Source organism: Aquila chrysaetos, chromosome 2 (assembly GCF_900496995.4).
Source record: "Aquila chrysaetos chrysaetos chromosome 2, bAquChr1.4, whole genome shotgun sequence".
NCBI lineage: Eukaryota > Metazoa > Chordata > Aves > Accipitriformes > Accipitridae > Aquila > Aquila chrysaetos.
In genome coordinates, this window is record NC_044005.1 from 49,755,910 (window position 1) to 49,780,979 (window position 25,070).

The following is a 25,070-nucleotide window of genomic DNA, read 5'->3' on the forward strand; positions in this document are numbered from 1 at the left end:
CGACACATTATGAAAGAAAGGTGTCCGTGAGTCATCTCCTGCAGACATGCCAGCCTGCACGGTCAACGTGGCTCCAGTGTCACTTCCAACTAGGGACAAAAAAAACAAGGCATAGGAAGAGGGCTTTGCTGCCTGCCTGGGAAACTTCATCTTACCCAAAATACTTGACCAGCTCCAAACTACTCCCGGGCAGCTCTCAGCTTATTACAGGCTGGAACTCAATTTTCATAATGCTAAAACAGATATTGGCATAGTTTTATATGAATACAGAAAACAAAACCTATGATAAGCTGCACAGTATTCATTCTGAAGAGCTGGCAGAGGCAGGGCAGGCACCCATGTTGGGGAAAAATGCATGAGTCTGCCTTTTTATCTCCTTTACCGGGCCAGTGCCAAAGAAGCACACACCAAGAAGGAGGCCGGCAACTGCACAGCTCCTCCGGGGTCCGAGTCCTACAGCCTGCTGGCCAGGTGAAGTCACTTGGTGAAGAACAGTGTGGAGGAATCCAGCACCAACAATGACGCGAGATTGGAAGCGTCTATTGGCATTTAATGACCCAGATGCAGCAGGCTGGTGATTAGCAAGGGATCTTCCCTACAGGCTACAAAACTGGGTCAAATCAAACAGCAGCCTAGTTTTGAATAAAGACATGTGCTCTAGGCAGCTCGCTGTGCTTGAGCAAACAGTTAATAAATGTGAGTAGCTCCCCACACATCCAACACTGAGAGTCACTGCTCCACGCTGGCCTTCGTCCACGGGCTCTGCGGTAGCAAGTGTCTGTACGCCAATGGTTTGAACAGAACTTCATGTGTGATCAAATTGTTTCCTGAAGGATTTCATTCCCACCCAAGTGACTGTTTTTTCTTTAAATTTACACAAAACCTGTTAGTTCAGCTCTCAAAAGCATGACACAGTAACCAAAATCGTGCTTACATTGAGCTGCAAATCACATTGAGAAATAAAAGGCAGAAGGCAGCTCTCAGCAGTTTTGCAACAGGATCCATGTCAAGCCCAGAACTGCGTTGAGCCCAGGTTCAACTGCCACGAGACTCACGTTCCTGCTCTCATGAAGAAGCCATGGCTGGTGGGAGTGTAGCAGCTACGTGGCTATTCAAACAGCCCACCATCCCTCAAGCCTCACAAGGGCTGCAGTGCAACCTGGCTCCTGAGAGGCTGTGATGCCCTAAGACAGTACCAGAAAGGTCTGTACGCTTTCCAGATATGCAAATCATCTTGTCTGACCAAACGTCAAAGCACAACTCCCTTCCAGAACGGGTTTCTTACTATACTTGCCTTCACACAGCTTAACCTTCTCCTCTATAAACAGCAAGCCTTTCGCAAGGAGCTGGTTCTGCCAAGAAAGAAGAGAGAGAGACATGCATTTTTGCCTTTTCTGACATTTAAAATAAACATGGAAGAATAAATTTTTTTGAGACGTTATCCACTTTACATGCAGTTATCTAAAGATTAGTCAAATCGTAGCACTTTCTCCCAGCACTGCCACCAGACCTGGTCTCATTATGAGTGCTGCACATTCATTAACCCTGTCTTGTTCAGTCATACATGAGAACACAACAGACACCGCAGATAGTTAAAACACCTGCCAGAAGTGGGGAGGAAGGACCTGTCCTGGGTCACAGGGAGGGAGTCAGGAAAATAAAATGGTTCTTAGCATAAGAGTGCAGCCACATAAGCTGTACCTCAGCCATATGACGGAAGTGATCAAAGGGCCAAATGCTACCAAAATGTCCCACTCTCTTCTTCCTTTGTACTAGCTCAGTGCTTGCCTGACTGCACAGTAAGCCAGTTCAGCTCCCTAACCCTTACTTCTCTATTCCTACCTATTATCTTTCTATAAGGCTATTTTTTTTTGCTATATTGAGCAGTTGGATCATCTCAGTATGCAGTCTCAAGCTGCAGAAGAAGCGGCAGGAGCTAGTCTTTCTAGATAAACTTAACTGTCACAGACCAGACAGATCAAGATATCAATGTGCCTTTCTGCAGTTTGGGACATCTAAATATCTGGTAAGCTTTCTGTTCCCATTTCCCCAAACATAAAAGCGGTGCAAAAAAACCACCTACATTTTTGTTCTCCCAACAGCACTAGAGAATCAGTTATTCTGAAAATCTTTGAGAATCCCAGAGAAAGAAGCTGCTATCACCACATAACACGCTGTTGCTGCATCCTAAGAGGTTCAGTCCTACCATAGAGATCATATTGACAGAGAATAAAGCCTTCTGTCCCCCTGAAAGGATTCGGTATCAGGGTAGCGCACAATATTCAGAGACCTCTCTCTCTCACGTTCATCCTCCAGCATGTTTTTGTAATGGCTAACCAGGTCAAAGTCGCACCTTTCAACCTTCCATCAGCTGAGGAGCAAGGCACAGCTTTTTTCAGTCCCAATGGACGCTGCTGTCACACCACTGCCTGAACACCACCACGGCCTCCCGATGAGCTGCCATACCACCCACCTGCCCTTGTGCTGCTGCTCTGGATGGTAGACCTGCCTCCTGCAACCATAAACCGGGCTGGCTCGTTCGTGGCACCCACAAGCAGGTTGTAAGCCACCCCAAAGAGAGCAGCACACCTCTGCATCCTCCCTACGACAAGAAGCAATGCTCAGCTGGGGTGCTGTTGAAGGGAGTAAAAAGAAGGAAATGTTGCTCTGTGACATTCTCCGCTTGTACTGGTACACTCAAGAGTCCTACTTGCTAGCATCAGACGTCACTGAAAAGGAAGAGCTCTTTGTTAAACAGTATCTAATCAAACAGGCTCCAGAAGTCTTCTCCAAGTAGGTTGAGGCTGAGGGACTGAAGAGACCATCACACATCCTATCAGTAAGGAAACATCTCTGGATGCATTTTCCCAGTGGAGAATTTATATTCAGAAAGCTGTCAGGTAGGTTTCATGAAAAAAATGATGAAAAGTTTCATCTCAAGACAAGACTGTATGGATGTTGTCTTCTTTGTGGTGTGAAAAAAGCATGGTATTACACAGCAGAGAGGAAACAGGTACCTTTCCTTGGCTGTTGTCCCATCTCATGGCTACTTTATCCACATTAAAACACTGACTCATGTTTTGCTACAATGGCTTACTTGTCTTAAATGAGTCAGATGTAAGTACTTTTGAGGCACTACTTTAAAAAAAAAAAATCCTGCATCCCCTAATGTGTATCCAGAGTTCAGTCATGACATAAGGAGGAATGCCCATCCAGTTCACCATAAGCTCTGTTAGTAGCAATAACGGTTAAATTTTGTATAGTGCATACAAGGGAAAAATAATTAATGCTCATGCTTGTAATTAAGGTAATTTGGCCCCGCTAGCAGGTGGCTTTTTTTTCAGAATTCAAACCCAAAAATATTTAACATGCTCTTATTCCCAAAATAATGTAGAATTTAGTTTCCTTTTAAATTAGTTACACAACAAAACCAGAGCATTTTAGGAACAACACATGGGATGAAACTGTATTATTTGAACCGCCCATCCAAGTCAGAAGACTTTGACCTCTACTAGCTCTAGCAGAGTACAAAAGCAATCCTACCCACGCAGTACAGTCAGGCTATAAACAAATTTCAATACTATACTATTAACCAATCCTAGGAATTTCAGCCCAGGAACCAGAGCCGACTTGAACAGCCCTGTTTGTCAGAGGAACATGCTAAAATTGCTATGCTGCACACAGTTGACCATGTGGAGAACCCAAAGCACTTTTGCATGTGACCTTCCGAACCTGCTTACAGTGTACAAACGACTCATTAAGCGCAGCTGAAAAGCTGTGGAAGCCGACAGGTAGAAAGCAGAGCTCTCTGGCAATACCGCAGACGCTTCTAGGCCTTGTGTAGCGCGTGGTTGCCTGTTCAGGAGGGTACGACTCCGTCTTCGCTGACCCCTTCCACGACACCAGTGCCCACCCGGGTCCGCAGGAGTGGAAGAACCTCCAGCAGCACACGCACCCCTGAGGGACCGGTGGCTCCCGCCACCTCTGTGACTGGTGGGATCCCACCCTGCTTACAACAGCTTACTTTTTTTAGCCAAAACCCCATACGTTTATTCTGAAAAAAAGTCCACTTTCTGTGGTTTTTTGGATTCTGGCTTTCCCCCCCGCCTTCCTGCGGAAACCTATTTTCCAATTTATTCATCATCACCGACGTGACAAAGGGCTGTGAAAGGAAGCTGCAGGGAGTAGAGGCAACTTGTAAATGAGAAATTTTTAATGGCTGGGGGGCTTTGTCTAGGGCTCGCTCCTCAGGTCGGGTGAGAGCTCGGGTTGAGAGAAAGAGAAAGCCGGAGGTCCCGGCAGAGCGCGGGAGGAACGGGGCTGCCAAAGGATGGGCGAGCTGCAAAGAGAACGTGCCTGGGAGACACCTGGGCAACGATGCCAGCAATTAGCAAGTTGGATAAATATGTTCACACGATGAAAAAAAACTCCAACGTTTCCAAACGTTGTTATCAACTAATGGAAGGTGACTATTTTGCAAAGCTTCTCTAGCAGAAATATAGGCTTTGGAGGGAAATGTGAAGTTGTTGGGATCTCCATTCAAATTTTACATTTGTTCAGCAGAAGTAAATGACTACACATACTAGACTCTGGCCAACAACAACACAAAAAGACTTTGAGGAAAAAAAAACAAAGTGAAAAAGGAGGGAGGAAGAAATCTGGAATGGAAAAAAATTATGAGGGGAAAAAATAAGTGAAACCCACTTACGCTGTAAATATTTTTCTGCCTGAACAATAAGATAATGTTTGGAGTGATATTGCACTTTAATCCCTCCAAATGCTTTCAGTTTATTAGTTAAGTACTTAAATTCTTTATTTTTCAACCTAAAGCTCAAGGTAATTACCTCTCATATATTGCAGGGGAAAATATACAGCTGGTTTTTAATACTGTGTCATTTTAAACTACTATATAATAAAAAGTATATACGCATATATATATGAGGGTGTCACGCCTATTTTCTTGTGTTTCTCTCAAAGAATATTAATTCCTTCTCTAGCTGCACTAGAACATTAGGTTTCAACTTACATATGCTTCCTGAGCACTGTGAATACAATTTTCCAGCTACTTTGCTTGTAAGTTAGTATTATTGATGCTTTCTACTTTCAGAAAGTGGGTTTTTTTGTATTTTACAGCTATGTCAGCAAACCAAATACACACTGGTACACCTTTATGGGCAGCACAGCTCTATTTATTAAAAATACGTATATTAATCATTACTCTGTAGTAAACAATTTATAATGCTCTTATGAATGTATTATCAGTAATTCCATGTGCTAAATAGATTGCATCATCTCATTCCTAAGGTTTCTAAAAAAAAAAAAAAAAAAAAGCTTAGCTCCCTGTAGTTACTGCAGATGTTTCAATTATCCTCTCAAATTTTCCCTTTTCCTGTGGAAGAGAGAGACTTTAAAAAAAAATAAATAAAAAACAACCACCACCACACTTCATTTCCCTTCTCCCCATCTTAAAAATATCTGGAAATTTTATTTATCTGTCTTTTCTGCTAAAGTCACAGGCTCAGAAATGGATTCAGTCTGAACATTACCCCTTCAGATCAAGACAGACAGGTGAATTTTCATTAAAAAACCCTACAGGGTTTGCTGACAAATCTAATAAACGCAGCCACAGTGGAGGTCTGTATCAGACCTTGTCTAGATTACAAGTCTCATTTTACTGCCTTATCCCTGGTTGCCAGAGGCAACACAGAGGCACAGAGCTAAGAGGAAAAATAAATCTTTTCTTTGCAAGCAAGACCAGATAAAGACTCACACCAAGTGAGCTTGAAGGGCACATTTATTTGAAAAAGTTTAGCTGCCACCTTCCGTCTCTTCGCAATTACAGCTGAACTGGGCGCTTGGGGAGGCAGTTATTCCCTTCCCGAACTAGCTTTCCCTGGATCCCCAGGGTGAAGTCCTCACCCTGCTGTTGGGACACCACCGGCTGCTATACGCTCCCTGCGGGTGCTGCAAACCTGCCCTTGCTCTTGCGAGGGTGAAGCATGCACTGCAGAGAAGTAAAGCCCCGGGTTAACCCCCCACGCGAACGTGCTGTCGAGAAATTTGGAGAGATGTTTTGCAGCAGATAGAAGTGAGCTTGTAAAGTCTCGCAGGTTGAAACCCCCCCTACTTTTCTCAGAAAACCACAATAGCTGTTTCAGGTATACCACCAAGAAGTACAGCAAACAAAGCCTTTAAGTAAGTTTTCAAATGCCCTGAATTTTAGAAGACAGGATTCAAAGCTCCGGAAAAATCACTTTTCATTTTTTCCTTAGCAGAGACTGTCCTACAACACGCATGTGCTTGCTACTCTTGCAAAGTAAGCTGCACTGAAATCACTGGGAATAAAAAAAAAAAGCTGAAGGCAGTCACACACTATGCTGTAAACATAGACACTTTCCAGTTAATTCCTTCTTTTTCCCGGCACGGATATTTTCCCCTCCCCTGTTAGAGAAATGGAGGCGAGTTTCTCCATCCGTACCCAGAGGAGCAATTCCAGTTCCCCCAGCACAATGGGTGAAGGTGGAAGCTGTCCCAGGCGCAGCAGTTGGGTTCCTCTCCCAAACCAGCAGTGCCAGCAGTGACGGGCACCTTCTCCCTCCCTCCCTCCACCTTGTCAGGAGCTGGTCATCCCCAACGGGGGCCACGGAGGCCCTTGCTGGGAGGGCACCCGCGATGATCCGGGCAAAATGGTACCCATCTGACTCTGCCAGAGGCAAATTAGATGTTGCCTGTTGGGAGCACTCTGCCGGCAGCCTGGTGGCGGTGACGGCCTCCAGGCAGAACCAACAGGAGAGATTTTGGGGTGATAGCCCTGCCACTAGCACGGCTTGCTGGGCTGCGGGTGGTACATTCAAGCCGAAGGGCGGCAAAAAGCAGCTAAGTAGTTTTGGCAGCAGCTCCACAGAAAACATCAAGGAGGCTCAAGCCATCACAGGAGACTTCACATCTCATCTGAAAGCCGTATCTCTGCAGTGTAGCAAGGCACAAAGGAATTCTCCTGCTAATCAAAAATATCACTGTTTCCCAATAAGCCACTACTCTTGAAGGTGGGAAGTTTACATGAACACCCACTTAATGACAGTCAAATTCTGTTTTCCCTTCATGCCTCCAAGCCAAATATGGCCAGTATGCCTTTAAAAAGCCACATTAAAATTAACAAATTAATACTAGTTCATCAAACAAAAACATAAGCTTGGAATGGGAGTAAGCTGATTCAGAGCAAAATCAAAATAATTGACCCCATTTTGCTGGGTGAAAAAACCCAGTTTTTCTTCAACACTTTACAGCATTTCTTAAATGCAGCCCCCTCTTCTAGCCAACTAAGGCTTTGTGTTCTAGCATTAAACCACACTTTGACAGGCTCTGCAAGCGCATAGACACCATTTCTTGGATAATCTGATGTTAATTTGAGAAAAGAAAGCATCACCCAAACCTACTCGACAAGTATTTTCTACAAAGCTATTGCCAGCTGCACACAAACACCTACCTACTTCTTGGCAGTGTTTTACAAAATGCAAATCTGTGTGAGCTGCAGCATCTCATACCCGGAGCATCCCCCCATCCTTTTTTCCTTCTCTAGAAAGAGGGGAAATAGTGACAGAAGCATAGAGATCATTTCGTTCCTACACAGAGAACAAATTGCAAGATAAATATGAAGTAACATCCTAAAATGACTCTTCTAGAGACAGCTTTGTTCAAAACAGGTAAAAAAGAAAGCCCACTTAAAGAGAGAAAGTGAGGCAGGGAGAGTAAGAAGGCGAGCAGACCAGGCAGACCGAGCAGGCAGCACTGCCACGATCTAGACCACGACGCGCCAGTGAGACAGCAGCTATGGGAAAATCCCGCGGCCGGCTTCCCCGCCTCTGGACTGGCGAGTCACCAGTCCAGGCGGGAGCCCTGCTTAGCCAGGGCACGGTCGCCGTCCCACGCCACGCTTTGAGCGTTAGCAGCCGGGCACCGTTTGAAGTGAATCACGCACGTCTACAGAGCCGAGGTGTGCGGGACCCGAAAGCAGGCGTCCCTGCTGCCACTGCCACCCAGGACTAGGTCCTCCGCTTGGCTGGGTGACCTCGTCCGTGATAACGAAGCTGGGCGGTTGCTACGGAGTCTCTGGAGCTGGTCCATGAAAGCTCAGTCCTAGAAAGCGCCCGATGAAGCAGAAATGATTAGCAGACCTGCGTGAACAGGGGTTCCCAGCCAGCGAGGAGAGAAATACAATTATAAAGACCAGCTTGACCCAAAAGATTATTGCAGACATATGGCTGAGCTCTGCAAATCACACAAGTGTGAATTCTCTCCCCTTGGGCAGCGGCCGAGCTGCTGCAGCCGCTGGCAGCAGGCAGGAGACAGCACTTGGCCAGAGAAGAGCTAGCGCTGCCTTTATCCAGCGATAACCGTCACTCCAAAAACCTACACAACTCTTGCCTTGCCTTGCTGCGAAACAGGTAGAAGTAGAAACCTGGCGCCAAGGAAAGAAATGTCACGTGCACCAGGTTTTTTCTCTTTGACTAAGCAGGAGAGAGGGACACGCAGCATTTTCAGCTGTTAGCGTGGCTTTATAAAGCAGCCTTTCCGAGGAGAGGACGCGTCACGAGGGATGCTGGATGGGCTGGAGTCCCAGAAAGAAATGCAGCAAAAGCTTTACGGTGCCACAGCAGAGGGAGGAGCGCGTGTGTCTCCCTACCACTGCAGCCGCCCGGCACAGCCAGCTAACCTACAGCGAGAGGGACTCTGACCACAGCAAGGTTCACCAGTCCTACTCCTGACCGCTCTGAAGGGCGAGGACAAAAGCAGTTTCGGCTTGGATCCCGGCTTGCCTGGTCGCTGCTGCTGCTTACTTTCACAGCTCCCCGCTATCATCTCACTATTTCGATTTTGCTCGACACCCCAGCAACACAGGTGGCTCGCACGTTGCAGTTTCTATGGTTTTGCATGCAAACAGAAAGCCGGGCCTGATTCTGAGTCAGGACTTGTTGCCTCCGGCGGCTCTTCGCTGCAGCGGGCTGGAAATTATGTAACAGCTTTGCTTCTGGTTTTAAGACATCAAAGCTCTCGTCGGGTTAAGTGAGGAAACACAGTCCACTCGCCGTCCCTCGGGTACCAGCTCTGCCGGCGCGGGCAGAGGATGTCAGGCGGGAGAGGCGTCAACGCTGGGCGTCTGACTTTCTGCATGTGCAGCCCGTGGGCGCTGGGAGATGTTACGGTGCTTGGGAAGAGATCAGGTCTCTCCACCTCCGGAGGAGACAGTTTGGAGTTAATATGCATAAACAGGGCAGTTCTGCTAAAGTGGTTAGCTGTGAAATAGCTAGTATTTCCATTTTCCCCTGTGAGTTTCGAGATTAACAAGCCTCCAGAGAGTGAAAAGAAACAGTTCATCCTTTCCAAAGGTTTTGTTTCAGGCTGTTTGCAGAATCAGGAAGATAATGCCTCAATTTATCAACGCTCACTAGTTTCAAAAAATATTTCAAAATATTTCAAAAATTTTCTCCACAACCACGAGGGTCAGACAGCATGAAAATAAGGGAGCTTATCTGAAAAATCTTACAGCTGCCCCAGAGAAGTCCCAATCACCAATACACCCTGTTCCTCCAAATCCCAGCCTCTTACTTTCCACGATCATAGGATTCCTCCCTGTTACAGTTCAGCTGACCACCAGAGAACCATGGTGCCCTGCTGGGTTACTGAGCAGAGGGGTGGGCACAAAGTTTCTCTTTTCAGCAGCAGGAAACCATCGGATCAGTTCGTGGGCAAAGTCAGTACTGGAAAACCCGGAGCACGAAGCATTGCTTTCAGGCAGATCTGCAGTAAATATTACGAGTCCCAACTATCTGGCATTTGCACTCAGACTCTGATCCAAGGAGATGGCTTGTATATATAATAGGCTTGCTAAAACAGAAGATTTATAAACACAGATCACTTCAGAATGAAATATCTGAGTTCCCACCGAAACCCTTACAGGAATTAACATTTCTCTTTCAAACACAAAACAGACTCAGTAACTCATCTGGTATGATGATGGTTCGGTAGCAGAGAAAGACTGCCTAAACCCCATCCATTTCCTAAACATTCCTTCAGCAACTTTAGGATCTAAACACTAGTAATTTGCATGACTGTTGGTGAAAAGGACTTGTGAGTAATCAAGTCAAATCAAGATCACAAAGGTAGATTTGTCTCACTATAAAAGCTCTGCACCATTTTAGTCTTAAATATTCAGTGGTTAGAAAAATTGTGCATGTATAAAATATACGTCATGTAAGAGCCAGAACTCTTAAAACCATGGAAAATGTGATTTTAAAAATTATCTTAGTGGCTCCTGTTACAAGTGCTGTGGTATAAGAAATGGGAAACTTTTAAGTCAATTTATCACATCAAAATATTACATGATCCAGTTAGTTGCTCTAATTGCTGCTAGGATATTTGAAACTGCCTGGGTACACATGAAAGCAGATACTTTAAGGTCCATTTCAACCTAAGAGAACAGCAAACTTGGTTCTCAGGATAGCTTTTCAGTGGGCTTTAACAGATGGAGGAGGAAGTCGCTGCCGAAAGATGCACTTCCACTCCACTCCCCATCCTGGCGACCTGCTCCCATCACCTCCCCCATGTCAGAGGTGATGAGCACAACAAGTCAAAGGAAGTAGTTGAAAACTTTTTTTTTTTCCCCCAAGGTTATTTTTCACCCAAATCAGCAGCCTGATTCAACTCTGCTCATTTTGGTGGCAGCAGTATTGCCGTCAATCAGCTGGCATCAGCAGTGAAACTGAACCCACAAACAAATAAAATAATGTTGTCAGCCCTTCTTTGGCACATGAATAATCTTGCCCCACTCCACCGCCCAAGGATTTTTGAGTAAAGACATTCAGGAGGGAGTAGTAACTTTTATCGCTGCCACGCACTGTCAGTCTAGAATCAGAAATAAGTCTGCATCTTACCTCACAGCAGGGAAAAAAGCTCACTTCCTACAATAGCCTTTGTCTCACAGTTTGTCTCATGGCTTGCCAGCACCAAGAGTTTTACTTCAGGCTAAGTCTGACAGATGCCAAGTTACTCCTTTTAACATTGAGCAAAAAAAAAAAATCCCAGAAATTAAATTCGAGTCCCTGTGGCTTCAGTGGGAGAACAGCTGCCGGTGAACTCATACGTATAGGCTGAGGTATTTGCACAAGTGTGGACAGACAGACTGACAGAAAAACAAACTCAGAAGTAAGCACAGCCAAGCCCTTGCACTGCACGCTCTCAAGGCAAAGGCCACCACTCTCTGGGCAGTAGCGTAGTGCTGAGTACCTACGTTGCCACTGCAGCCTGTGGCTGACACAGTACAGCCCTGCCATTGGGGTGAAAGAGCACAGTTCTTGCTCCTGCTTTTGCAGAAAACAGTGCTGGTGATCAGATCCTTCTCCCAGGACAAGACCAGATGCCCTCAGCTTGCTAAGAGGGATGCAACACAGATCTCCAGCCTCCAGCAGCGAGCAGGCTGTAGTCTAAGCAGTCTCTTCAGTCGTCAGCTCTGCTACTGAGATCTAAGGAGACTCAGCTAATGCCACTAGCCCCGGCGTGACTGTGGCAGGCTTGAGGTTTACAGTCTGGAGGAAGAGAGCAACCCATCCAAACCCCAGCGCTGGGAGCCATCCGGTCCTACCAGCAGTCGTCAGCTCCTCTTGCGCAGCGACACGATGCAGCTGTGTCTCGCTCAGTGCTGGAACCCACCCAGGCCTCTTTCAGTACACTCTGACTTTACAGAACCAGATAACAGTCGTACGTCAGCACCTCGCATCCCTCGGTCCATGCTCAGCTCCGTTCAGGCTTACAGGTGCATGAAGTTGCCTCTGGACATTTCCTATTTATTGCAGCCTCGCACGCCGTGCCTAACACGGTAGGACATGGGTACCTGATCAAGACCCTTCACATTTCAATTCGCCACTTTCATTTGCCTGTTTTTAAATTAGCAGGAGCAGTAGCAGATTTCCACTTAAGCCAGGCACTTTGCACTGCGGGCTCACAGCCTTTCCGCCGGGCTGCCACCAGACCCCACTCACGGTCTAGGAACCATCCTGCCATTCAGCGCCAGCAGCCGCCTCTTTCCAGTAAATGACTTGTGCAGATAGAGTCTAAAGAAGTGAAACAGAACTACCCCTGGGGCAGGAGTTTGCTTCTCACTTGATAGCACAGCATGGGGAATTTTTTTTAAGTCATGTAATCTAATACTGATAGGAAACAACACTAGTCTTTTTCTTCCCCTTTCTAAGCTGTTAGCACAGTACGCAGCAGCGTCAGCCGCTTCAGAAAGTACTGAAATGTTTTTTTTTTTTTCCCTCTCTCTCTCTCTCTTACTCAGAGGGAAGAAAACCCTCTTGTTTTCAGCAGCCTCCTCCTTTTTTTAATCAACACTACACTGGAACAACTTACAACACTGAAAACCATCAGCGCCCTCTCAAAATCATCCAACACACTTTCATGTGGTTACATTTGAACCTCCGTCTATCTGGACAGTATCAGTAAAAGGCAATAACAGTTATTCATGTTTGTGATTGATCAGGTCTTCCCTCATCCTTCATCTTTCGCTTCTTCACAGGTTGCATTTCTATTTGTGGGACTAAAAGGCAAACAGTACCCAGGTTGATTTCCTGCTGATAGGGACTTCCTTCCCTGCCTCCTCCACCCCCCCAAAACAGACAGCCATTATCTTTTCTCTTCCCCTTTGCTGGCCCCTGTTGCAGAAAACCTACTCCTGAATTCTCTGTACTAGAGAAAAAGGGTGAAAAAAACTATGAAAAGGTAACCCATCTTCTTTAAAAAGTTCAAGTGATGAATTCCTTCTTGACCTTGGCAGGCTACTAGCAGCCTTTCTAAGTGCAAAGGAAGATTATCCTTAATTTAGCACATACACCCATAAATATGATTACTCCCAAGGCTATATGGCCCACATTAAAAACGTCCATACCTCCATCATCTTCTGGAGCAAAACAAAAATGAAACTAGTAGGCTACGTGCATGTAAAAAGGGGTCCTAATTTTTTCATAGGCTAAAAAGCTGAAGAGATCAAACCTCAAAAGAAAGCAAGCAAATCATGTAATACCTGGAAGTAATCTGTGATGAAGGATCCAAGTTCACTCTTCAGCAGCCGTCTGTAGACAGAAGGAATGCAGCCATGAAGTAACAGCCATTGCTGGTCATTTCTTACAGGTATAGCCGCACTTTACTACCAGTCATACCAAAGATACGTGACTATATGTGAATATGTCGTTTTGGCCACAGTTAGATTTCTTTTACATTTAGATGTATATTCTACAAATGCCCACAAAGGCTATTCTCAAATTATGAAGGAATGAAACAGTTTCCCTGAAGTCTTCTATTTATAAGCCATACACTTAGAACAAGCGAAAAAAAATTTACCCCCCTGAATGCACAGAAAGTTGGGGAGACAATTTGAAGTTATTTAGTTTGAAATTCATCATTTTTTCTGCTTTTTGTTTAAACCAAGATGCCTTTCATTTCACTGAAAATAGCATATCTCCCTAATGCTGTACTTCCTTTCCTCTTGGAAGTAGAAGGCGGGAGGATAAGGTGAGGAGCAATGAAGTAAACACACAAGCAGAAGCTGCAGCTTCCCCACGACTACCGCATTTAAAAACAAACAAACAAACAAACTTACTTATTTTTCAAGAAAGAAATTCTAGAAATTTAACAAGAGGTGTTTTAAATACATGCCGGCAGAAGCCACTCTAAACAAGTATTTCTGATAAAAACTGTTGGATTTTAAATTGGACTGTGATAAAAGTTTTAAATTCTAATAGATATTTCTATTTCAAAACTCCAATATAAAAATCAGGATTGTTTTACATCAGAAGAAGCATAAAAAAACCCAACTCAAAAGTTCAGAGCATTTGCACTTTCAGCTTTCAGTGACTGTGAGCATAAATTCTGTAGCAGTAAATTCTGCCTAAAATTTAAAAGTCGCCCAACACTTTCCACTGCAAAACATTGCTTTTTTTTTTTCTGTTCTAAGAGTTTTGCTGTTCACCAACGTGAAGTATAATCAAGAGTGCTCGAAAACGGCATTTGAATCAGGGACCATCCAGTTCTCAGGCTGGGTTCTTACTAACAAACTACACCACTTTTTTCCTAATTTTTGCTGAAAGTCAATTTTGACAGCAACCTTCCTTCCTAACCATTTTGTAACACTTCTACATTTATTCACATGCCAACATGCCTTTACTCTTTCTCTCTCAGAGCGGTTATATTCACCCCGCCCACCTCAAAGCACATTTCTATTTCTATGAGATGAATAAACCAGATAAGTCTTTGGGGGCCTGTTTGCCAGAAGCTCTCCCACCGGCGTCAGCAGAATCCAAGGGGCTCTGCACCAGCTGATTGACAAGCCCACGGCAGGACTTCACTTCGCACAGGTAGACCAGCAACCAGAGGCTTGCACCCTAGAGAGAACCCAAGGGACGGGGTCTCCTCCTAATCACAGCCAGGTCACCTCCTGCTTCTGAAATCCCATCTCCCAATGGCATTTCTCACATTTCCTCCTGCTGCGACAACCGACTTGCACAGCAGTAAAAAAAAAAAAAAAAAAAGTATCCAGTGAGATGATATCAAATCACAGCAAGATAAAAACTTGGTGGCAGCAATCCAGAGCAAAATGTTACCACCTGCTCATCTCCTGGTCCTGTCATTACTATCCCTACTTTAAAACTCTCCTGCATTTTGCACTGTGAAATAACTAAGCGCTGTGCAGAATCTGTGAGTCTCTTAAAGCAGTGCATTTGCTAACTTCCACCAAGGAGCTGAATGGAGAACTACAAACAAGGAAAATGCACCAGCTCAACCTAATGGCACACAATAGTCGGCCATCTGACAGGCCTGGCTTTTTGCCCAGAGTCAAGCTAGAGATTCACCTCGCGCACACAGAGCTAACATTGTGTTGGGAGCTACAGCAAGAGCCAGAGGTGCGAGGCTGCAGGCGTGCATACAAACGTAAACGCAGATGCATACGCTTTGCCCCTTAGACGGGCATTAATGAGCTACTTGAATGTTAGTGGCCTATTTAGAGAATGACATTTGGAGATGTAACCAATGCTCAGGGCACCTGCAGGAACATTAATCATGTATTTCAAGGTGAGTGCTTCCAAGTGCTGCCTGGGAGTGCCTGTCCGTGGAAGAGGACGTCTCCCCTCCCACCACCAGAACCGCTTACAAGGCATACACGATTCACAAAGACTTCCCTGTTCTTCACCTGGCTGTCAACACCCTAGATCCACTTCAGGAACCACCATGAAGAGAGCACGGTCCAGCCACTACCAAGCCCAGGCAACACAGCTATTCTGCCCAGCGTACTGCCTTTTCGCAAGGGGGGGAAGGAGCACCGGCTTGCACTGGGGAGGGAAAGCAGGCTGCAGCCACCGCCGCGGGCAACAGCCTGGCAGACGAGTCACAGAACCCAAAGCCGGTCCCCAAGCCTGCCAACAGGCTGTGGGCTAGGGTATTTCCAAAGTCTTACGACATTTGTTTTTCTTTTCACGTACAGAAATACTCATCCCATGGAGAATTAAGACTGCTCCAAGGACTTAAACTTAACTTGAGGACTTCTGACCTGAGCACACTAAAATACTGTTAAAGCGTGAGACACTGCCCTCACTCAGCTCTCAAAAAGAATTATATTCAACTTTCGCCTTTGGGACCAGACCAAGTAGGACAGAGTCTTGTGCCCTGCAAGCAGCATTTATTTTGAAAGTAGAGAAAGGGGTAGTTTAGACTGCTGCGTAGTACGTGCTTAGCCCAAATTGCCATCTGAATCTTGGCGCTCAGGAAAAATGCAATAGGGATGGGGGGGGGGGGGCATATAAAAGGAGAAGCAGAGACCTATATGACAGCATTCATGATGAATGAATATGGATGTAGTGGGAAAGAGAGAGGGAGGAGGAATTACATCCATGAGCTCTGACAATACTCCTCTTAGCAACGCTTGGAACCAAGGCAGGAATAAATTGTTCTTTATCTACTCTACAGTCCTATCGCTAACCAAACTTTCCAAATAATCAGAATGAAACCACAGATAATCATGAAACCTGCTTAAAAAAAAAAATTCTACTTTTAATCATCACTAGCATCAGTGTTAGAAAATGTTTGTTAGGCTTTTAGTTTTTTTATCTTCAGGGTTCGTATTTTCAGGTCTTGCTCTGCAATTATCATGTGAAGATTAAGCTTTTAAATGAAATGCTGCGTTTTGCTTTCATTTTAAACACTCCATGGTTCTGAGAAGCTTCGGTTTAGAAAAGAGATATTATTACCATCACAAATGCCCTGATAAAAATGTGTAAAAAACAGCCAGAAGAGGCAAACTCCCTAGGAGGGGACAAAATCCTTATAATCCAAGTCAATACACATCCTGTCCTTGTCAAAGCTACACATCCACAAAAGTCAGAGAAACACTACCCAAGTGCTCCATGCCATTCACTCCACCCAACAGCAAAAAAGTAGTAAGTTAGTCCGAAACCCCAAAGCTGTGCTTAAGTTTGCTTCAATCCCTGCTCCTCCCACCAATATCCTCTAACTGCAGTTCTGTAGGGGAATAAAACCAAGCAAACACCAAACAAGCAGCAACAAAAATCCCTTTTGATGCATTTCAGCAACCTACCTGATATTTTCATTGAGGGTGTAAAGTTCATTGTTCTGCAAGCCTCCCCCTTTGAACACATTTATCACTGCTGTTTGAACACTGCCAAAAAAAGAAACAAGACAGTACACCATCCATAAATAAAAGCCACCAGTATGATTTAACACAGAGCACAATGTGAGCTAGCCCCCAAAAGCTGAGTGGTTATAATGGGGTGGAGAGGTTAATCGCACTTAAATTCTTCCATTCTTTCTCCCCTGGAAATCATCACTTATTTACCTACATCTCCCATGGGAGACAGAGCAGAACCAACCCCAAGTTGTGCCTAAAGTAAGCGAGGGAAAGTTGTGACAGGGACACTGTTCACAAAGAACACTTTCACACCAGATACATCTTTAACACAACTGTTCAGGGGATCTCTGCTGTGTGCTGCAGGCTAGCTGCTATGAGTAGACATAGATTTTTGGCAGTATCTGCCAAACACATCACACTGCAGTCTGCAGTGACACTAGCAGGAACCACCCGATCTGCAGCGTCTGGCAGGACCGTGGCTGTGCTGCAAGATGTTCTGCAGCCAGCATCACAGCAGTCAGACCCAACTTTAAGCCCTGTTAATGGTTGTAAGATGCTCTTGGAGGATCTTCTAACTCATACTTCTCTCACCAGCACAGAGGAAGTCATAAAGTGACTGCATACAAGATGGTTTAGCAGGTCTAAAGGCTTGCCATGGCTAACAACAGGAGGTGCCTTTCGCTTAAAAGGCATTCCCTTTGCTGAGCCAGTTGTGGCATTTGCACGCTTCATGGACCACAGCTCACTATCCTGGCACAAAACTGCCATGTTTTTGCTGGGCTACTTTCATGCGACATTAGTAAGCTGAGCTAGGTCAGCAAGAGAAAGGGGTCTGCAGAGCACAGAGCCAGTGCAAGGTGGCAGAAGGGAATGTGGGAACACCCGCTTTTGGTAGCAGCAGACCATTAGATCGGATCAGGACATCTCACTCTTGATCCTACACGTTGTTTTTCCAGTTGCCATTGCTGCATGACACACACTGTAGACAGGATTGGGCTGTCAATAGGAAATACTGGTAGCAGCCACAAGCTTAGCAGTTGTCAGAGGAACCTGACTGTGGTAAAAGCTTCATAATATGCAAATAAATGCCTGTTGTGCATTAAGAAACTGGCCTTTGTTACAGTACTAGGAATGTGTTTTCCTAAATGGTACTTAAAAGATGCAGCTGTTAACAAAGAGCAATTCTGCTTTACTTCAAGACAGTACCTCTGAACAACGTTAGCCAAAAACCAGGCTGAACACTACGAGGTCTAATTTTTTCACCTCCACGGAGGCTTTGAACGCCGGCAAAGCTTGGGCACGCTAAAAATCCATGCGTGCTTATGAACGGACGAGCTTAGCCGTAAACGGTCTGAAGCACAAAGATGGGACACAGGCGGCCCTCCTCGCGGGGCTGCTGCAGGGTGAGAGCTCAGCCAGGGCAGGTCCTGCTCACCTGTTCCAGGCAGAGTTGGAGCTGAGCTGCAGAGCCTGCCGGGCTGCCTGGAACCGCGGGAGGTCACTGAGGACCGGGGAGCTCATGAAGCGAGGTCGGGGCCTTCTGAACGAACCCATCTTGAGGAACTGGAGACCGAAGGATGGAGCTACGGTGAAGCCTCCAGTCATAGGGTCAGGTGGAGTGGAGCAGGGCCGTCAGAAAGTCTCTTCTCTTGAAGGTCCAAGCGTCAATCTCAGTGATGTCAACAAGTCTTCAAACCCGAGGAGTCAGCCTGCAGCAAAAGCAAAGAGTCAGCCTTGGACTAGCAGTTCGCCGCAGCGTCAGGTTGTGACACGGACACGCATTGCAAGATGATGAAGGAACTGAAGCAGTCCTGCAAAGCAAAAAGAAAGGAAAAGAGCAAGACAGAGAAGGGAGGGGAGAAAATATCCTAGCCCGTTAACAGAAAATTTGTGCAAATCTGCCGGAGTTCTTCAACAGCAGCCCCCTTCCCCATCTTGCCCCTTAAATAATGACCCAACACAGCCAGCCAGAAACACAAGCATGGTCTCTCTTTCCATTTCAATTAGCAGAGATGCAACAGAGGTGCCTAAACTCTTCTGCCAGAGGCACTTTACAAATATCTTTAAATACAGTTAGCCATTCAGCGTGTATAAAATAGTAGAAACTGGAGAAAGAAAAAAGAAAACTATTTCACCAGAAAGGAGCAAACGATGAACAATGGAGAAAAGATAAACAGACAAACACAATGCTTTTTTTTTTTTTTTTTTGAGAAGTGTTGTGCAAGGGAATAAACCCACTCGTTATCAGTCCATTACAAAAAGGATACAATAGGGAGCTTCTGCAAAAAAGGTCTGACAACCAGATATTTTAAGAGTAAGCAGGATTTTTGTTTGTTTTGTCTTCTACAGAATGAGAAGTAATTGCTAGGCCAAATACGAAATGCCCGTATTTTCCACTCTGATCATCATCTCCATATAGATGAATATGTAGCCCCAAGTAAACCACAGAAATAGAAGAAGTTAGTGTGGATAAAAACCACAAAAAAAAACTTTGGCAAAGCTTCTGTACTTCGAAATCTTCCCACTTCAGACGAATACAAGCAGTAGATGTAGCTGGCAGTTTGGAGAATGGAGATGTGGGAGAAAGGAGGAAAAAAAAAAAAAAAAACCAAACAAAAAAGTTGTGTAACTGAACCGCAAGCAAAAGATGTAAAGCAAAATCTTCTCTTTCCCACTATATCTTCAGCATAAGGTGAAAAGAGAGATGATCAGCCAAAGAAATGTCATGTATCTGCACAGCCCTTCTAATTTGACTAGTCCTCGGCTTCAGGAAATTCTTTCCACTCCCCAAACCATAACTAACTCTTTTACATGCAAGAGAACAGCTTTCTTCCCACCTGGCCAGCCCCATTTCATGCTGAGCCCACTTTGCTACCCTGACTCGGCATGGCCTTGTCAGATTCTGATCAACCACCATGAAGCTCTCGCAAGCCCTTGCTGTGCCACGGACACTGCGCGCCCCGCTGCTGAGGAAGTTAAAGGAGAAAACACCTCATTTTTTAGGCACTGAAACATGCAGTACTATCATTCTTGGTGCTATTCAAGAAATAAATATGCTTGTTATTCCCCTACAAGCTAAATACAGTTTGCACAGATCTTTGTGGAACTGGAACATGGCTACAAGTGCAACTTTTTTCTGTCTTTAGACAACTTCTGGCTGTCTTTAAAGATGACAAAGCCCAGAGAGTCTTTCATGACATGAGCTTAGCCTTGACTGTTCTTGATTGAAAGGGCAGCAATCTGTTGATCCTGTACCTGCTCTGTTACAATTTAAATGAATAATAATAAAAAAAAGTCATAACTTTTAGAAATTAAGAATAAATTTAAACTAATACAACCAAATCAGCAGGGTCTTCTGTGTGCATTTTGAAATAACAGTCCATTTGACATTGCCCACACATTTTCAATCTACCAGCAATTTCTCTATTGGCAATTGTAACCACATCAGAAATCATCAGAGGAAAAAAGCTACAGCACCTTGGAGAGTTGAGGGCAGGCTTTTCTCACAACATACCAAAAGGTGTCTGGGAGACAAAGCGTAAGTATAACGGATGTTTCTGTTGCAGAACAAGTGCTTGTGCCAATGTTTGTCATCTCCAGGTTCCAAAGCTGACAGTATGAGGAGCTGAGTGACAGCTCACTTCTCCCAGCAGTTCAGTAAAATGTCTAGCTTAACAATTTTTACACAGGGAAAACAGCATATATTTTTGAGAGCTATAAAATGCAATACAAGTGTTACTTTAGATCAGTTGTAGGCATTTAACAGAGCTAGAAAGCAGTGGTTAAGATGCTTGTGCTAGCCCACAAGCCTCCTCCTATCACTAGTCCAGGTGCCGTAAGTGCATACAAGTATCTCTCTCTCCAGCAATGAAATCATTTTATAAAGCTGCATTTATATTAATTCAAGTCAGATTAAGTTGCAAGGGGAAAGCTTAAATTCAGAAATGTAAATCAGGAGAACAACCTCTGTGCCTTAATATCCATATATTTCAAGTTTGTGTAGGAAATTCTTTGGCCTATTCTGTGCAAGCAGTAAAACACCACAATCAGGAATGTCTCTCCTGAGCTTGGGCTATGGATTTACAAGACTGATTCTACAGCAGCAGAACTGTGGCATGACACAGGGTCCCACAGGCAAATTTCCCGAACACTTCTTACCAAGGGAATGTGCTTGTTTCTGCTCACAGGAACATACACGTTGTTTTCCTTAATCTTTGTTAAATTCACCCAGACAGATAATAACAAGCCCTTGTCTGCAAAGAGCAGATAAGACCCCCCTCTTGCCCCTTCCTGCCCCAAGCCCAGTCTGCAATCCCATGTTACTATCAAGTCAACCTTACTTTAGGTTCTCATCAGGAATTTAAGACAAGATCTTCAGCTTTAGGACCAGATTCAGAGGCTTATGTTCATTTCTTCAGGATTCAAAGATACGAATCTCTCCTATCTTATCTAAAACGGTAGCTGTTAAATGGCAGGCACAGCAAACTGTTACTTTGAAGGCAGGCTAGCCACCAAATGGTATCCAAACATAACTGACCCTCATGTTATCAGAACTGAAAGTGCCAAAATTTGTGAGAAGGACCATCCTCTCCCCATGCACACAGCCTATCTAAACTATTTTCAGAGTTTCATAAAGCTTGAAGTACCAGAGCATTTACTAGAAAACAGACTTTTGGCACAAGTAGTTTGCAGATCCTGTACACTTGAAGGTACAACAAAGCACTCAAACCCAACCAAACACTTCCATCAGACTGGATTTTCCTTTCACAGCAACTAGTTTCCACTGATAGTTTTCCCCAAAGCAAGTCAGCCTTGTAAATACTGCCTCATTTTTGCAGGGAAGTTGCATTAGCAGTTAGTTGGCAATGTCCATGGTGTGCACTCTGCAGCGTGCAATTTTTTGGCTTTTTACTGAGAGAAACTACCCTAGTGACAAGACACACATTAACATAGTTATAGGTTAGTAAGAAGCCCTCATGGTATTCAGGCTATTTTAGCTGTTGGGAACTAACAGTATTTAGCAAAATGCTGAGTACAGCAAGGAACAACTTCCCTCAGTTTGCCATGAAAACTCTCCTAGAATTACGCAGAAATATTCAGAAACAGGTATTGTTCTCCCAGAGGCCTTCAGTCCAAACTCCCTCACATCTACAGTCTCCCCTTTCTAAGATTAAAGTGGTTTAGAAGGCTACAAAATAAAACCTATGTCTAATAATCACAGTCCTATTGATATATCAACACAGAACTAGAAAAAGCTTTACAGAGGAGCAATTATTATTTTTCCCCTTTTATACAGAGTGAAGGCAGACACCAGGGTGCAGCGTGTTCTAGCCACCAAGCAACACTCTCCACTGTTGATTATAAAAGGCACAAAGACCTGGAGACTAAAGTTCAGCAAATGCATAAGAGAGACAGCCACACCAAGATAATCTCTCACTGCCACATGCTTTAGCTGCTGGGGCAATGCTTTATGTGGCATCGGGGCATTTCAAACTGCTGATATCCTAAAACATTCCCCACTCTCCTCATCTCGCTTAATGACGCTGCGCGTCTTTTTTGGCAAGAAGCTTGTCATAAGTAAGTCAGAGAGATAGGTATTGCTCTTCCTTCCCTTCCAGCGGTCCTACCCCCTGCCTTTTTTCTCCTCTTATCCTTGATTATCATCTCAAAAGCCAGTTATCAAAACCCGCTAGATCTCTAACAAGGGAGATGCGTCATCTGTGTAAAACCCAGGTCTCCAAGTGAGCAAACTCTTCAGAGCTGGAAGTCAATGGTCTCCATGGGGGGAGCGAAGCAGGACGATGAGTCAATCCGACAACAATGTAATTTCATCCACTTGTAATTCATCACATCTGAGTAAACATTCTGAGGATTAATCTGAATCTTTAAAGAGAACAATAAAGCATGGCGACAAATCCTTTTCCAACACACATAGATACAGGCATTTATAAAAACATTACACTCATCAAGCTAGGAATTTTCTATCATTTGTTTTCTGTTAGCCATGAAAACCAACAGAGAAATCATTATAAAATCATTTCATGAAAAGACCTTTCCCTCCCAACAGAGTATAATATGTCTGGAGGAAAAGCAATAAGACTGTCTGGAGGAAAAGCAAGATCAGGCAATATACCTAGAGAGATATCTCTCTCTTTCTCTCTCTCCTAAAGAAAGAATAACCCAAAGAAAAAGTTGGCAGCAATTCCTCCAAATTATGAATCTTCATAATAATCATGGGCCAAACAAACAAAAAGCCCATGGTAACTGAGATTTAACAAAAGAACAGACCTTTTTAAATTCCTCTGATGCCTTCTCTGCAAGACTCAGAGCAACAGCCGCTAATGGAAGTGATGGGGCAGCAAAAACTAAAACTGGTTTTGCTTCTTAGAGGAAAACTTGCACCAACACTACTTCACACCAAATTCACACCAAAAAGCCACAAGTCAAAAAGTAACTTCAAGCAAGATGGCAAGGGGGGGAAAGGGAGAGTGGAGGAATCCCAGGATCCTCAATTCATCCAAACAAGCATTTCCCAGGTCTCCCAAAACAGAGCAACAGAGAATGAGGGGTTATCCAGATATAAGTGACGTTTTGCCATTTAAACTTTTTTTAGTGGTAAAAAACCAGGCCCTTCATGAAGAAATATATCCACTTGCCCATTTTCCTCTCCTTTATACGCTTTGTGCCATCGTGACATTGATGACCTATGACCATAAAATACACAAACTGGATACTGCAACATGGACCAGAATTTTTTTTTAATGATTCTGGGTGTGGAAGAAGCATAATCTTAAGAAAAATCCCCCACTGTACTAGGCCTACAGTCTCATAATAAGCAGTTTCACCCTACCTCAGACACAAAAAATATGCAGAGAACCATCTAGATTCTCCTTCCAGCCCAGTAAACCCTTAACAAAGTATGTGATTGGCAAAATCCTTGACTCAAGTTCAACTGACAAGATCTGAAGATGCTATTTCTGACAAAACACCCTCATTTATTTACTACAGAGCTGTACTGAGAAGTGGGAAAGCAGCCCACAACCTGTAACTTCAAGTCTTTTAGGTCATCACAACTACACATGCACACGCATGAACTTAGTTTATATTCTAAGAAAACACAGCCAGCATTTGCCACTGTTAATTTTACAGTACATTCAGTTCCTTTTATAGCCCCCAATTGCTCAGTTTCTTAAAAATAAACAAGGCCTTCTTTTCAGAAGGAGAGAAGATGATCAAATTGAGATTTATTCAATAACTAACAAAGGTCCCTTCTGGTTAACATTGATCAAAAGCTGTGTCTTAGATGTATGTCAGAAGTTACTGAAAGCGAGAGTGTCAAAAATTTTGGAGGCACTCTGGGGTCCAATCTTGAGGCATGCTCCTTCCTATACCTCATCCTTTCATGCCTTCATGCCCCTGGAAATCTGACTTGTGAAAAGCTTAGCGCTTAAGCCACAGCCCATCAAAACCAACAGGAATCTAAATATTCGTCTTAATATGGTTTGAGTCAAGCCCTGAAACACCAAGGAAAAGTGCAGATACTTTCTCTTGTGAGCAGCCCCTCACTTAAGGGACAGTATATCCTCAGGTGTGCTCACGCTCGCCCCAGGAGCATAGCCCACGCTAAGAGACATTCCCAATTCAGGAAGGCGAATGGAAGCGTGCAAGACCAGCCTGCAGGTCTGACAATCTTGTCAGTGGGAATGGTTCAAGTTGCAGACTTTAAAAGACAGCTTCATCTACCCGCGTATTCACGCCACTTGCTTCTGAAATCCCACCGACAAAACCAGCTCAGAAATTTTGCAAGGGGAAACCCTAGGGATGCTACGATCAGGGATCGCAGGCCAGGGGCGCGGGCAGGGGCCGTGCCCCCGCTCCTCAGCGCAAGGGCAGGATCCAGGCGGGAAGAAGGACGGCGTTCCGCCAGCGCCTCATTCAGCTGCGCCCCAGATGCTGTCCCACGGTGGAACGCGAGGCCATTCCTCAAGCCCTCCACGTGGGTTACACGCCGGCTGGCAAACGCAGGACTTCAGCCAGCCAAAACACATTATCCGCGTCCCCGCCACACACCTTCACCAAACAAAAACACCCCTCTAGGATCATCTAATGAAGCTTTTCAAATTCTTCCGCACAGCTGGAGAGAACGAGGATTCATCTGATCTACCTCTCCTTTCCAAAGCTGACCCAACACCAAATGGTGTCAATTTTTTTAATTATTATTCTTTTGCTGGGCTACCCCACCACGAAGGCAGCAACTTGGTGCCCCATAAATAGTCTGGAGATGTTCTACTGGCCTCACCTATCCTTAATTAAACTTGATAGAATTTAACTATTGAGCTGAAGTATGTAGAAGAAGTGACATCAACAGAATATGGGAAAA

At 44.6% G+C, this 25,070-nt stretch overlaps 1 protein-coding gene across 6 annotated transcripts in view; it reads right to left on the minus strand.

Moving 5' to 3' along the window:
• PRR5L (proline rich 5 like) overlaps nt 1-25,070 on the minus strand; it is a 44,325-nt gene that overhangs the window by 13,766 nt on the left and 5,489 nt on the right. For 5 of the 6 annotated variants that reach the window (XR_003921480.2, XM_030001530.1, XM_030001539.2 and 2 more), the window contains 4 exons: nt 18,126-18,399; nt 16,640-16,720; nt 13,076-13,124; nt 1,295-1,352 (listed from right to left, as the gene is read on the minus strand). Coding sequence is in view for 5 of the 6 variants with exons in the window: in XM_030001530.1 (XP_029857390.1) it covers nt 1,295-1,352; nt 13,076-13,124; nt 16,640-16,720; nt 18,126-18,295 (358 nt within the window). In the remaining variant the exon portion in view is untranslated. The remainder of the gene's footprint in view (nt 1-1,294; nt 1,353-13,075; nt 13,125-16,639; nt 16,721-18,125; nt 18,400-25,070) is intronic. The other variant, XM_030001569.1, reaches the window with a different exon arrangement.